The sequence below is a fragment of the Myotis nattereri genome, assembly GCF_964212035.1.
Source record: "Myotis nattereri genome assembly, chromosome: 7".
NCBI lineage: Eukaryota > Metazoa > Chordata > Mammalia > Chiroptera > Vespertilionidae > Myotis > Myotis nattereri.
In genome coordinates this window covers 56,477,491-56,491,538 of record NC_138082.1, presented here as the reverse complement: position 1 = coordinate 56,491,538, position 14,048 = coordinate 56,477,491, and the positions used below count along the sequence as shown (strand labels likewise).

Genomic DNA, 14,048 nt, shown 5'->3' with positions numbered 1-14,048 from the left:
CAGTGATCGCCATTTCTAAAATTGTTAGCTGAAAAGATGATGGGAAATTCTACAGTGAGTGGATCAGGCTCACCGCATGTGAAACCACTGGTCTCCCTATGTTAGTGTCACCTAACAGGAGACAACCAGCAGTTAGTGCTTCCTGATATGATACACTGGAAAGTACATGACATCACCTATGACACATTCTTTCCCCCAAATTACTCAACCATCCTCCTTTTTTCTCACTTTTTTTTTTTTTAATGTGGAATTATTTCACTTGCCCTATAGAACTCCTGATGGACTGGATCTAGCTAATGTATCAGAACAATGATATGTAACATGTTCTTCTGTCTCTGTATTTCCTATGAGCTGACATTTATGAAACTGTACATTAAAACAGATTTTTAAAGACAGCAACAAATACAATGTGTGGAGCTTTGTTTGATCTTGATTCAAACAAACCAACTGTTTTTAAAAATGAAACAAGGAATTTTAATACTGACTAGATAGTTGTTGATATTAAGAATTTTGCTGTTACTTATACATGTGGTGATGTTATTTATTGATAAGATGTTATGAAGTGATGAGATGTCTGCAGTTTATTTCAAAATCTTCTAATGCAGAGCACTTAGTGGGTGAAGATACAGTGAAATATGTGTGACCACGTTTTCACTTCTTTTGTTAAAGCTGTCTACTGAATACATGGGGGTTCCCGATACTGTTCTCTTTTCTATATATGTGTGTGCTTCTGCACACTTAAGTGCTGTGTAAAAAATATTTTTAAATGCTAAATGATTTGATTCTTAGTTTTCTGACTGAAACTATAGTTAAAATTTATTTCACTTTTATGGAATGAAGATTGTTATATTTCTTAATCTGAGTGATGGATCTTCTTTTCAATAGTTTAGGTAAAAATCATTTAAATTGAATAAATTGTGAAGCTACACAGTATGCTCCATATACCCCAATAATGCCTTTCCCATCAATAATGTTAGCTCATGGTGGCAATGACTGGGAGAGGGAGCAACAGGGGGACGAGAGATAAAGTTGATCAACCACTTTTCTCATTACAAACCATTGTTCCTCTTTTCATGTCTCTCCAAAGAATACTGGACCTTAAATCTGGGAGTTTAAAGCAATTTTCCAACCACTTCCCTAGTCTAGTTGCCATGGAGGGTGCCTGTTCAACCACTGAATAGTGTTTACGGATCCTGTTATGCCTCAAAAATGTGGTTTTGAGAGACTTTACCCTGTTCCTCCATTATCATTATTATCATTCTTTCTCATTTATTCTTTCAGTCTTTTTTCTTTTCATTCCCCTATTCAGTAGTTTGGAAAATGTACACATTTGTGTTGATGATAAATAGAGAAGAGAAGGGAACAATGGTAGTAAGAAAACGTGGGACAGATTATGTATCCATGGGAGTGTTGGGGAGAGATTTGAAGCATTCTAAAACCACTTTCCGAGATCCTGTACTTCTTAATACTTAGAAACGTAGCATTCTGCTATGCCAAATGTTGACTGTATCCTTATATGTATCCATTCTTTTTTCCAGGACAGTTATTGATGACCCTGGGTCTATACTCTGGCCCACATGTGAATTCATTCCTCCTTCCTCACTAAAACTGCTGTTTTATGATGCTTGTCCATGAATCAAGAGCTGAAAATGCTGTTACACCTTGAGAAAGATAACTTCCTTCAAAATCAAAGCAGAAATTTAAGAAATATATTATGTTCTTGGTTTTTACACTCAAAATGAGAATAAAATTTTTCTCAAGTTGAAGAAACTATTGTTTATAAAAGTAAATTCTTACTCTGGGTAATACCAGTTTTACATATTTTTTTAATCCTCACCCGAGGATATGCTTAATGATTTTAGAAAGTGGAAAGGAGAGAGAGGAAAAAACAGAGAGAAGAACACCGATGGGTTGCTTCCAGTACACACCCTGACCAGGGATCAAACCCGAAACTTGGGTATGTGCCCTGACTGGGAATCCAACACACAACCTTTTTGTGTGTGTGACGATGCTCCAAACAACTGAGCCATCTGGCAGGGGCTAGGTAATTTCACTTTTAAACACACTAAATTTGATAGTGCCTTTACATGAATATCAAATAATTGAATGTCAATAAAGCTTTTGCTTTTGAGTATCTGAACAGGATAAATCAAGGGAGTACGAGTTTAATAAAAAACTTAAGCATATGATATCTTAAAATTTATTTTAAGGAAATATTTACTTAGACTTTTCAAAGCACTTTAAATTCTAAATAATGTACAAAATGAAATTGCATGCATCATAAAGCTATTCATAATGATGAAATTTGAAGGGTTTGGATTCTAGCCAGCGTATCTCAACAGCTTAGTCCTGGACTCCGTCTCACGTAAAGCAAAGAGAAGAACAGGACCCCTGCCCGCCTCCTTCCCAGTGCTAGCTTTATTTAAAAGTGAAGATTTGAATTGTTTTATACATTTCTTTTAGAAAGAAAAAAAAAAAGCACATTCGTGTGTCTTCTTTATTTTAAATTTTTTAAAAAATTGTTTTCTTTCTGTTTTCTTCACCTTTGGAGGGTTTTGGAAGAATAGAAATGAGGGAAACAATAACATTTTGTAGGCCAAGGACGCATATAATTTGCAGTAGTCTGTATTCTAAGGCTGACCTTTGCATAAATAACGTCCTGAGTTATGCAGGATATTTAGGAAAGAGAGTCTGCTGTTGTGTTTAGCCATTTTATTATTTTCATCTCAGTTACTTTCACTCTTTCAAATGTCAACTGAAATGTTAGAAAACACTTCTATTCTAATTTCTACTTTGACTGGTTGGAAAACCTGTTGTGGGATGGGCTTAAACAGAAGTCATGCTTCCTGTATAATTTATGGAGACACCACAGGGAACTGTTTGTCTCATTTTTGTCTAGTACTATATCCTTTTTGATCTTCCCCTTCCCATATGGTCTTCTGGATCTTTTATTCATGGATTCAAAGCACTAACACTAAATGCTTTTGTCAAAGAATATTTAACATCATCTAAAATGTGTTCACCTCCAATCCCTATGAAAGTTACTTGAATTGTTGAAAGGGCTATTATCTAGAATTTCCTGTTCCTTTCATGTTTTTGCTGTGCTCAAATACATAATTTTCTCTTTCGGAGACTGCTCATAATATTTATTTATATCTTACCTTTTCCTGGAATTTATTTTAAATTGCTGTGTTTTTTTTCTTCAGTTTTTTAATCTATTGATTGATTTTGAGAGAGAGAGAGAGAGAGAGAGAGAGAGAGAGAGAGAGAGAGAGAGATCAGTTTGTTATTCCACTTATTTATGCATTCATTGATGATTCTTGTATGTGCCCTGACCAGGGATTGAACCTGCAACCTTGGCATATTGGGACGACATTCTAAGGGTTCAAAAATATGGTAGAGTAGCATAAGGGAAAAGTGGAATGAAGAAAGCAAGGGTGAGAACAAAGTAGAGTCAGTAATGAGATCACAAATGTCCCCCACAGTGACTGGTTATACATTGTACTCTACACTTGCCAGCAGCCCATGGAAACCAGATCGACCTGTTGCGTGTGATTTTTTTTAAGACTAAAAGTGTGAAAGGACATTTTGTGGCCATAGCCAGTTTTTCTAGGCGAAGTGTCATTGAGAGGGAATATATGTTCAAACTGAGCCTTTGTTCTTTCCTGTGTTCCATGCAGTATCAGGCCTACCTCCCTATAGCTGTTTTGTTTGCTCCTTCTGTTGGCCACACAAGTGATTTGGTTTAGGGTACAGCTGGATTGGCACACATCCATCACCACTGTTGGAAAGGAACCTTAGGCTCTGCTGCTGGTGGGTCAGGGGCAGCTGCATCTTACATGAAAGACATTTTTAATTCAGGTGCCCTTTCTTTATCCTATATAATAAAAAGCATAGTATGCAAATTGTCCCCTCCACTAGGAGTTTGTCTGGGAGTTCAACTAGGGTGGGGATGGGGGGGCGCCTGCTGGCTGTGGCAGGCGGCCGGAGGGAGTGCCTAGCTGGCAGCTGCTAAGGACCCTACTTAGTGCACGAATTTCGTGCACTGGGCCTCTAGTTAATAAATATGAAAAGAGTCTCTTTGCCCTCTCCCATTTATAATGCTTTGCTTAGTTCAAGTTATGGACGTATTGTGTACCATTTTCAGGACAATTTTAAACCGTGACACATAGAAATAATAAACTTTGATTATGAGTATGTTGTCACGTCATGGTTTCACTTTTCCTGGTTGCTGAGATCAAGTGGTCGTTTCTTAGGAAGAAGGAAACCAGTCTTCATCTAATAGACGATTGTCTAGGGTCTGATTCCATGATAAAGAGAGTACAGAGAGGAGCCTTGGTCCTGGGATGATTGTGAATTTGGAGGAAGAGCTTTTGTTTTTGTTGCTATTGTGATTGCTTGTGAATAGTCAATAACTAAATTTTGAAAAGGCTTTATTTACTACATATTTTCATGTAATGCTATGAAGGCATGCATCTTCCCGAAAACGAACGTTGTTTTCATTAAAATGAATAGCCTTGATTTATTAATTTGCCGATTAATTTGCTTTTAATTGCTGTTCACTGATTAGACAGTACCCAACTTCATTTATTAATGGATTTCATTCTAGAAGGTTGTTGATAATTAAGTTATTGGAAAATGTGAATACATCTTCCCACTGAAACGAAGTTATTATGTATGATTCAGTTTTTGTATTTGAAAATGTGTTTCACATTCCACTGGAAGCTCCTGAACACAAGCTACTTGGCATCTTCAGATGAGAAATGAAGGGAATGGGATGGAGTCATTGTGGGCACAGTGCCCGTAGACACATTGTAGACATTGAATAAAAGTTGGGGAAGTGTTTCGAGGAATAGATGGTTAGAGGGAGACAGGGAAGAAGCCTTTCTAATAGGGAGTTGCCCCTAAATCTAATAAAAGCAGGTTATATTCAGTGACTTAATGATTCAGAGGGATTAAGCAAAAATAAAACAAAATGTGATATATATATATGTGTGTGTGTGTGTGTGTGTGTGTGTGTGTGTTTGTGTATATACACACACATATACATACATACACACATGTCAGTCACAGACAACAGTGTGGTGATAGCTGGAAGGAAGGGGGTGTGGGAGTAGGTGGAGGTGGGCAAAAGGGGAAAATGAGGACGGAAAGTGACTTTGCTTAGAGCTGTAGGCGCACAAAACAGTGCACAGATGATGCTTCGTTGAGTTGCACACTTCAAACTTGCATGGTTTTGTGAACCAACATCACCCCAATAAATTCAGTTTTTAAAAAAATTCAAAACTTTTTAAAAGCAAGTTACAGTCCGTGACTTAACATTTCAAAATTGCACATATTTATTGTCTGATCTCCAAATTCCAGAATAGTGAACAATTGAGAATCATTTGAAGTGATTCTAAAAGAAATAGTTTGTTCTAAATGGTATGTATAATGACCAGTTTTATTTTTACTTTTTTAAATCCTCACCCGAGGATATTTTTCCATTGATTTTTAGAGAGTGGAAGAGAGAGGGAAAGACAGAGAGAAATATTGATGTGAGAGAAACACATATCAGTTGGTTGCCTCCTGCATGAGCCAGGGCTGGGGAGGAGTCTGCAACTGAAGTATGTGCCTCTTGACCGGAATCGAACTCGAACCCGGGACCCTTTGGCCCACAGGCCAATGCTCTATACACTGAGCCAAACTGGCTAGAGCAATGACCAGTTTTAACAGACCTGTAGGGTTAGTGTGAAGACAGTTGGGCTGAATATAAGGGGTCAGCAAAAGGAGGTTTACAGTTGTGATTACATAAAAAAGAGTTTATTCTTGTGTTTATTAATACAAGATGAGAAATAAAGGGAATGGGATTGAGTCATTGTGGGCACGGTGCCTGTATTGTATTATTTTTCATACAAACAACTAAAACCTACCTTTATCCACCTCTGTATAGTCATCAAAATATACCATGACACTTTTGCTTATTTTTAATCATAATATTAGCTCAGTTTCCTAATGATTTTTATCTTGTATCTAACTTAGAGTAGGGGAAGATAATATGAACTGAGGCTTTCCATTGCCTTATTGGTGACGAAAGAGGCCTTTCAGCAGAAAAATGCTGTTTGCCTGCTTGTGACACAATGAGGCTACTGGAATTTCCTGCCTTCAGTAGAGGAGAATAAGGTGACTTGCTTAAGCACCGTAATAACTGATTTTTTTATACCTGATCTTTCAGAACAATGAAGTACTCGGTATTACTTTTTTACAATTTGTGTTACAAGAACAATATATATCAAGCACCTGCAATATACTAGGTACTCGGCACAAAAACGAGCAAAAGAGAAACAGCCTTTGCCCAGTTGTATCAATTACCATGAATTATATCCTATGATCTATAATTTTGAGATTAAAAAGTCTTGCAGAGGTGTTTCATTAAAGTTAATGTAAGTTTTAAACTCAGAAGATAGTTAGTAGACTTTCATGATATTTCTAAGAAACTTGACATATTAATCATTTCTGGATGGCAGTTTAATTCATCGTGTATTTTAGTATTGGCAAAAAAAATGTGAACATCTTGATGGGAACACAGTTGAATAAATACCAACCTCTGTGCGTAGAAAACTAATTTAGATAACAGAACTAAAAGACAAAGATTCCAGAGAAGTTGAAATTAGGTGTAAGGAGCCACTGTTAGAATCAAAGATAAAGTACCCTCAGGAGCAGGACAAATGTGCCCTTACTGGTATTTGACCAGATTTTCACCTTTTTTCCATCTCATCAGTCCTATGGAATTCAGGAGTGCATCAGATAAGGGGCATCACTGAAGTGCTGAAGATTAGCATTAGCTGATTGACTCCATTCTTTGGGAGCATGCTCCCTACTTGCAGCTAATTTCAAGGTCCTGGAATGTGGCCTGCTGTGCCTCTGGTGAAGAAAAGGCAAATCACTCACAGAATTGAAGTTCCAGGAGTTCTTACTCAACCTCCAGTTTTTAACCAGCAAGAGTTCTAGTAACCACTTAGTGACATGGGGAGGGTAGCCAGGGGCTAAAAGAAATTAAAATCTTAGAACTATTGCATTGAAAGGATTGTTCCCTTCCTCTGTTCCAAGTCCTTTATTTTATAGTGTTTCCTTAAGCCCAAAGTCACACACCTTTTCCTTAAATTTAATCAACGCCATGAAAATACTTCAATATGTATTTTATTTTGATTTCAAAAAAAAAAAGTGCAAATGTTTAAAAGAAAAATTCTTTTAATTGTGCCCCACAGAGATAGCTGCTTACTACTTTGGTTTTTACTTTTTTAGAGTTCTTTCTAGGCATATTGTATGTATGTATGTGTTAATGCAAAAATGGGGTCACAAGCTGTTCTAGCGTACAGCACAGTGATGAGAAGCCCTGACTTAGGGATCAGACCATCCTGGGTTTGAATCCCAGCTCTTCCAGGTATATAACATAAGTCTTTGTCCAGTTACTTTATCTGTAAAACAGAGATAATCTACCTATCCCTAAGGTTGTTCTGAGTAGTATAAAGTAGGTAATATATGTGAAGTACCAGTAATCAAGCATTTAATAAATGCTTAATAATCCAGCCTCTTGTTCCTACCACACTGTCCCCTTCATACCATGCTTTCCTATATTGATGGCAGGGGTGGGGGAAGCAGAGGGACACAGATATGTTTTCAAATGGGTATAAACCAAGAAAAATATATAGTTAAAAATTTCTCCTGGCTTGTAGAACCTTATATTTTTTATATAAAATTTTATGATTTAAATTTCATAGGGGTCAATTCAGTTGGGTCAAACTGACCCCTTTAACATTTGTGTCTATTGTATGTAGGGCTTCTTTGGAAAATAAGTAAAACAAATGGCGTTCTTAACAAATGTTTTAGTTCTTTTGTATGTATATGGAATTTGCATGTTATCACAAAAAGCAACATAGTATATCATATACAGTAAATAGCATAATTACCATATGTACTTTTGCTAGTCTATTTATCTTATCCAAGGAGAATCTTATGTCACTTTATTTGCCTTAATTTCCAAGTAGACATACAATTTTGTCTCAAATTAATGGAGAAGGTTAAATATTTACCTTAGTTGAAAGAGTAATTTTAAATTTTGTTTCAGATTTTTATGCTTCATGTAATTAAATGTGAAAATTAAATGTGTATATGTAAAATGGTTCCACAGTTAAATTTCATGACAAAGGAAGTAAATGTTTTTTCCCCCTTCTTTTTCTCTAGCTCAACTGAAAAGTCATTTCCTTGGAGATCAGCAGGTATGAGTTTTTATCATATAAAAAATCTTTATTATGTTTTGTGTGCACGCACAACACACACACACACAAATAGTTTCATAGCATGCTTTTTGATTTACCACCTCTTACTAAAAAGCCAAGTAAGCAAATCCTTTAATTGTAACAATAATGAGCTATTTTGCTTTGAAATAATAATTTTTAATATGCTTAATTTAAAAAAATAATAATTGAATAGATTTGAATATGTCAATGGTAAAGAAAATAAGGTTACAGCATTGGACATCAACACTGTTAATAACCCAATAACCGAAAAAAAAATTTTTAAATATATTTTATTGAGTTTTTACAGAGAGGAAGGGATGGGGATAGAGAGTTAGAAACATCTATGAGCGAGGAACATTGATCAGCTGCCTCCTGCACACTCCCCACTGGGGATGTGCAACCAAGGTACATGCCCTTGACCGGAATTGAACCCGGGACCCTTTGTTCTGCAGGCCGACGCTCTATCCACTGAGCCAAACCGGTCAGGGCCGAAAATTTTATCATAAGGAAACACAGGAGATTCCCTCACAAAGGTTATTGTATAATCTGGGCAAGTTGGCTAACTATTTGTATAAGTCAAGGTTTTTTCTTTCACAGTGTTTCTCATACTCAGAAGAGTTACCTGAAATGGTCATTTTCTTTATGTAGAATATCTGATAGCTTCTCATGTAGTCTGGAAGCTTCTTTTTATTTTTCAGTTTTACGCTAAATTCACCTCATACAAAAGATGAATTGAGAAGAGCATCTGCCACTTCCAGAAATATTTGATGTCTTAGCTTTCATTCATTGAATGTTTATTGAGCAGTCACATCATGGACCTAGTACTGTACACATTGCTGGTCAGACAGTGATAGGCACAACACACATATGTCCTCACCTGCCAGGAGCTTATAATGTAAAGGATGTATACATCCTAGAATCGGCTTTGATATCTAAATACTTTGGCAGTTTTTAAACAAGGCTTGAATTGCTTAAGACTCAGGTCACCAAATGCCTGGTATCTGCCTGACCCTGGTGCCAGCAATCTTGTGTTAATTACAGTGCATACAAGGCACTCTGCTGTTTATCAAGGCGCTATTCCCAAGCGTTGTTTGCGCAAACACTCGAGTAGGCAGAGACATGTGAAAAGTTATCTAATGAGACTTACAAAGAGCAGTTCAATACAGGGCATGCCATGAAATGATATGTGGTTAATTGCCAACTAAGTATTATGTGGGAAGCATAGTTATAAACATACAACCTGCCTCTGAGAGAGCTTTGCAGACAAGATGGGCCTGGAACTCAGAGCCTGACGTAAAGAGAGCGTTGTCATTAGGCAGCAGGAGAGAGAGCAGAAATCTCACTTGGAAACATTTAAAACTGGTTTGGGAGATGATAAGATGTGCAAAGACTAGACAGCCACAATGGGTCAAATTATAGAGATCTGCAAATATCAGGGATGTTGAACTCTCCTCTTGCAGGTTTTGGGGGAGCCACTGAAATTCCTTTGAGCAGAAAGTCACCTGACAAACATTCTTCAGAGCTATGAACTATTAAAAAGTGACTTGAAAAATTCAGTTTAAATAAAAATGCTAGGCACACCATACTGCATTTGTTAATTGGCTTTGGTGAAACTTTACCATTTAATATAACTTTCTTCTGTTAGTTCATCTTTAATACTGCATCATTAATTTATTCCAGAACTGTTTCTTGAGAGCCTTTAATAGCTGTCTTGCACATAGTGTCCATGTTTAAATCAATACTTGACCTCTTCAGTGAACATATATACTGTATACACCTACAATTTGGGGCTGGGGGGATGCTTTAAAGAAAAACTATTAAGTATATACATTATCTTCAGGTTTCTAATTTTTCATTCTCATAACATTGTGGTAAACATCCCTGTATATAAAATTATATCTGCATCTTTGATTTACCTTAAGCTAGATTTTTTTCAAAATATATTTTATTGATTTTTTTACAGAGAGGAAGGGAGAGGGATAGAGAGTTAGAAACGTTGATGAGCGGGAAACATCGATCAGCTGCCTCCTGCACACCCCCTCCTGGGGATGTGCCTGCAACCAAGGTACATGCCCGTGACTGGAATCAAACCTGAGACCCTTCAGTCCGCAGGCCGACGCTCTATCCACTGAGCCAAACCGATTAGGGCTTAAGCTAGATTTTTAAGAAGAAAATTATTTAAAGTATATGGAACTTTTTCAAGGCTCTTAATAACTGTAACCAAGTTGCTTTCCTGAAGAAGATTGTAGTCTCCCTCCCTTAAGGGATATGAGGTTGATCCTCTCATATTCTCGAATTAGTGTCATCATTTATGTTTCTAATTATCTACAAAATATTAAAGTACCTCTGTATTGCCCCTTTCTATTGAAGGGTTAGTGTTTGACAGGTGAGAGTTCTCTGTAGCCCAAGGATAATAGCTGTATCCTCCAGGGCCGTCAGGAAAACTGAACTGTTGCCATAGCTGAATATAGGGATTTGATACAGGCAAGTTATAGTTAAGAAAGTGTGGTGGGTTGGAAGGTTTGGGAGAGTTGAACAGCATGATGAAGCACCCAAGAGATTAATCATATTAATGGAAGCTGCTACCATTTCTAGGATTGCAAGGGCAAAGGGCTAGATGGTTTGGAGGTGGGGCAGGGGGCGTTTTCCAGCATTAGCTGAAACCATGAAGGAGATACAGCCTCACCAGAATGTTGCCTCAAGTAGAGCTGCAGAAACGCCCTGGCTTTTCCGTGTTGTCCTCCTCCTAACCCATAGCAGTCTGCCATGCTGAATTGAGCGGGAGTGACAGGTGTAGATTTTTAACTACCAAAAAGCCAGGAGGCACAGTGCATAATTGTGTTGATTTACAAATAGAGAGCATGACCTTCAATTATGAAGACACATGATAGGCCATGAGATAGTTGAGCACTGGGCACTCTTTCTACGTCTTCTACCCTTTAATACATTTACTCAACTTCAGTCATTTGACCACCACCTTCACAATTTACTAATGCACTAAATATAGATCGATAAAATATGTTATATATGTAAATATTACACGCACAAACAGCTCACCAGATACTTTAATGTTAGGGAAATACAGCTCCAGTAATTCATCTGCCTCACCCAATTCATACCTAATAACTGCTTCATGCCTTTTGTCAGAGTGTACTCTTGCCCAAACTCATATTCAGACCTGGGAGGTATTACATTTACTTATGCTTTTTTCTTTTGGTGCGGAGGGGGAAGTATATTAACCTTCAAACACAGCAATCACAACTGATACTTATTTAACTTTCTGTTATCTTAACTAGTTATTTGTTATTAGAGGCCCAATGCACGAAATTCATGCATGGGTAGGGTCCCTAGGCCTGGCTGGCAATCAGGGCCAATCTGTGGGGCGACTGGCGGCGTGATTGTGGGGGGGAGGGGCCTGCTGACACCCGCCTTGGCCAGCCTGGCACCGCCCACTCGCCAGCCCTGCCCCCCCACCGCCACCTGCTTGCCAGCCGGCCCTGTCTCCTGCCACCACCACCAGTCGCCTCCCTCTGCAGGGTGACCAGTGGAGCGATTGGGGGCCCCCACTGTCACCTGCCTTGGCTGGCCTGTTGAGCATCTGCCCCCTGGTGGTCAGTGCACATCATAGCAACTGGTCATTCCACCGGTTCTGCCATTTGGTCGATTTGCATATTAGGTTTTAACTATATAGGACTAGAGGCCCTTGCACTAAAATTTGTGCACTTGGCGGGGGGGTGGTCCCTCAGCCCAGCCTATGCCCTCTTGCAGTCTGGGACCCCTCAAAGGATGTCCACCTGCTGGCTTAGGCCCGCTCTCTGGGGGGATCGGGCCCAAGCTGGCAGTCAGACATCCCTTTGGCAGCCCGGCAGCCCTCGGAGGATGTCCACTTGCCAGCAGGGAGCAGACCTAAGCTATAGTTGAACAACTTTAGTGCTGCTAAGGAGGCAGGAGAGGCTCCCGCCACCACTGCTGCACTGGCAGCTATCAGCCTGGCTTGTGGCTGAGTAGAGCTCCCCCTGTGGGAACGCACTGACCACCAAGGGGCAGTTCCTGCATTGAGCGTCTGACCCCTGGTGGTCAGTGTGGGTCATAATGACCCGTCATTCCCAGTCTTTCTGCTGTTAGGGTCAATTTGCATATTACCCTTTTATTATATAGAATAGAGGCCTGGTGCACGGGTGGGGGCTGACTGGTTTGCCCTGAAGGGTGTCCCGGATCAGGGTGGGGTTCCCGCTTGGGTGCCTGGCCAGCCTGGGTAAAGGGCTGATGGCTGTTTGCAGCTGGTCACACCCCCTTCAGGGTGGGGATCCCCACTGGGGTGCCTGGCCAGCCTGGGTGAGGGACTGATGGCTGCTTTTAGACTGACCAAGCCCCCCCCCAGTGACCGAAGCTCCCAGCCTTTCCTTTTTTTGTTTTTGTTTTTGTTTTTATTCGCTCCAGCTCTGTGGCCATGGTGACTGGAAGCAGGTATCTAGGGTTTATTTACCTTCTATAATTGAAACTTTGTTGCCTTGAGAGGAGGCTGCAGCCGGCCAGGAAGCTTGGCTTCCTCCATCATTGGGGCAACCAAGCCTCCTGCTTGCTCCAGCTCCGTGGCTGCCGGACGCCATCTTGGTTGGGTTAATTTGCATATAGTCACTCTGATTGGCTGGTGGGCATGGCTTGGGGTGTAGCAAAGGTACGGTCAGTTTGCATGTTTGTCTATTATTAGGTAAGATTGTTATTACTTGTTATTATTTTGAAGGTTTTATTTTAGATGTGCCTGCTTTTCAGCCATGGCAATAAGCTATAATATGGTAGAAAACTGAAATTTCATTGTATGAATAAAAGAGTAAATTGATTTATTTCATATTTTTCTAAGTAGTTATTGATGCCCTCTAGAAGTTTGATTGTAAATAAATAATGGGCTAAATGACAGTTTTGCTGCTACTTTTATTTTAAAGTTTGACTGTTGTCTTCTCATTACCAGTTTGCACACAAAGATACTGAATGTAATATGAAAACCATCTTGTTTTAAATTTGGCAGTCCTACTCTGAGAGAGGCAGGGTGGCTTAAATGTAAAGAAACAAAATAGTTACAAGGTCTTCAGTCTACTTTGTCTTTGGCTAGGTCTTGACAAAAGAAACATCTTTCTTCAATTTTCTTGGTTTCCTAAATAAGAATAGATTACACAAAAGGACCAAAGATTGAATGTCTGTTATTATTCCTCATATTTCTTTAATATTTTGCACTTACTTGCAAACAATTGTTCTACCTTTTTATTATAAATTTGACCTGAAACGTTTAGCACTTTGAAAGCTTTTCAGCAATGTGAGCTGTTAGCCTAGCAGTGGTTTGATCTCTCACTACCTGGGAGAGCTCCCTGCCTACTCAGGTGTTGTCAGAATGTTACAGTCTGTGGAAGTGCCAGAAAGGGAGACCAGCTGCTGAATTTTGTTTTTATACAGCTAATTCCTGCAGAGTCATTTTCTAAGAGCTCAGGATGCCCTAGGCAGAAAAGATTTTCATTTCTTTTTTATTCAGTTCAACAGAATCAGAAATGCTTGTTTTTTTCTGGTTGGTTTGTTGGTTGGTTGCTTGGTTGCTTGTTTTTTAACCTGTACTAGGGATAGTAAGCTATTTGAAAGTAAAAAAATAAAAATGAAAACAAGCCAAAGCTTTTTAAGTTTAAATGCTCCAAGAAGTAGCTTCCCCAACTCCTGGGAAAGAATTGTCTTATTTTACAAAGCATTCTATTTTCTCAGGCTGGTTGGGAAGAAGACTGAGAT

The 14,048-nt window shown here is 38.9% G+C and overlaps 1 protein-coding gene across 1 annotated transcript in view; it reads left to right on the top strand.

The window, feature by feature from the left end:
- The window catches only part of PKP4 (plakophilin 4), a 244,266-nt gene that overhangs the window by 150,296 nt on the left and 79,922 nt on the right, over nt 1-14,048 (top strand). The window contains exon 4 of the mRNA XM_081095905.1: nt 8,224-8,258. Coding sequence (XP_080952031.1) covers nt 8,224-8,258 — 35 coding nt within the window. The remainder of the gene's footprint in view (nt 1-8,223; nt 8,259-14,048) is intronic.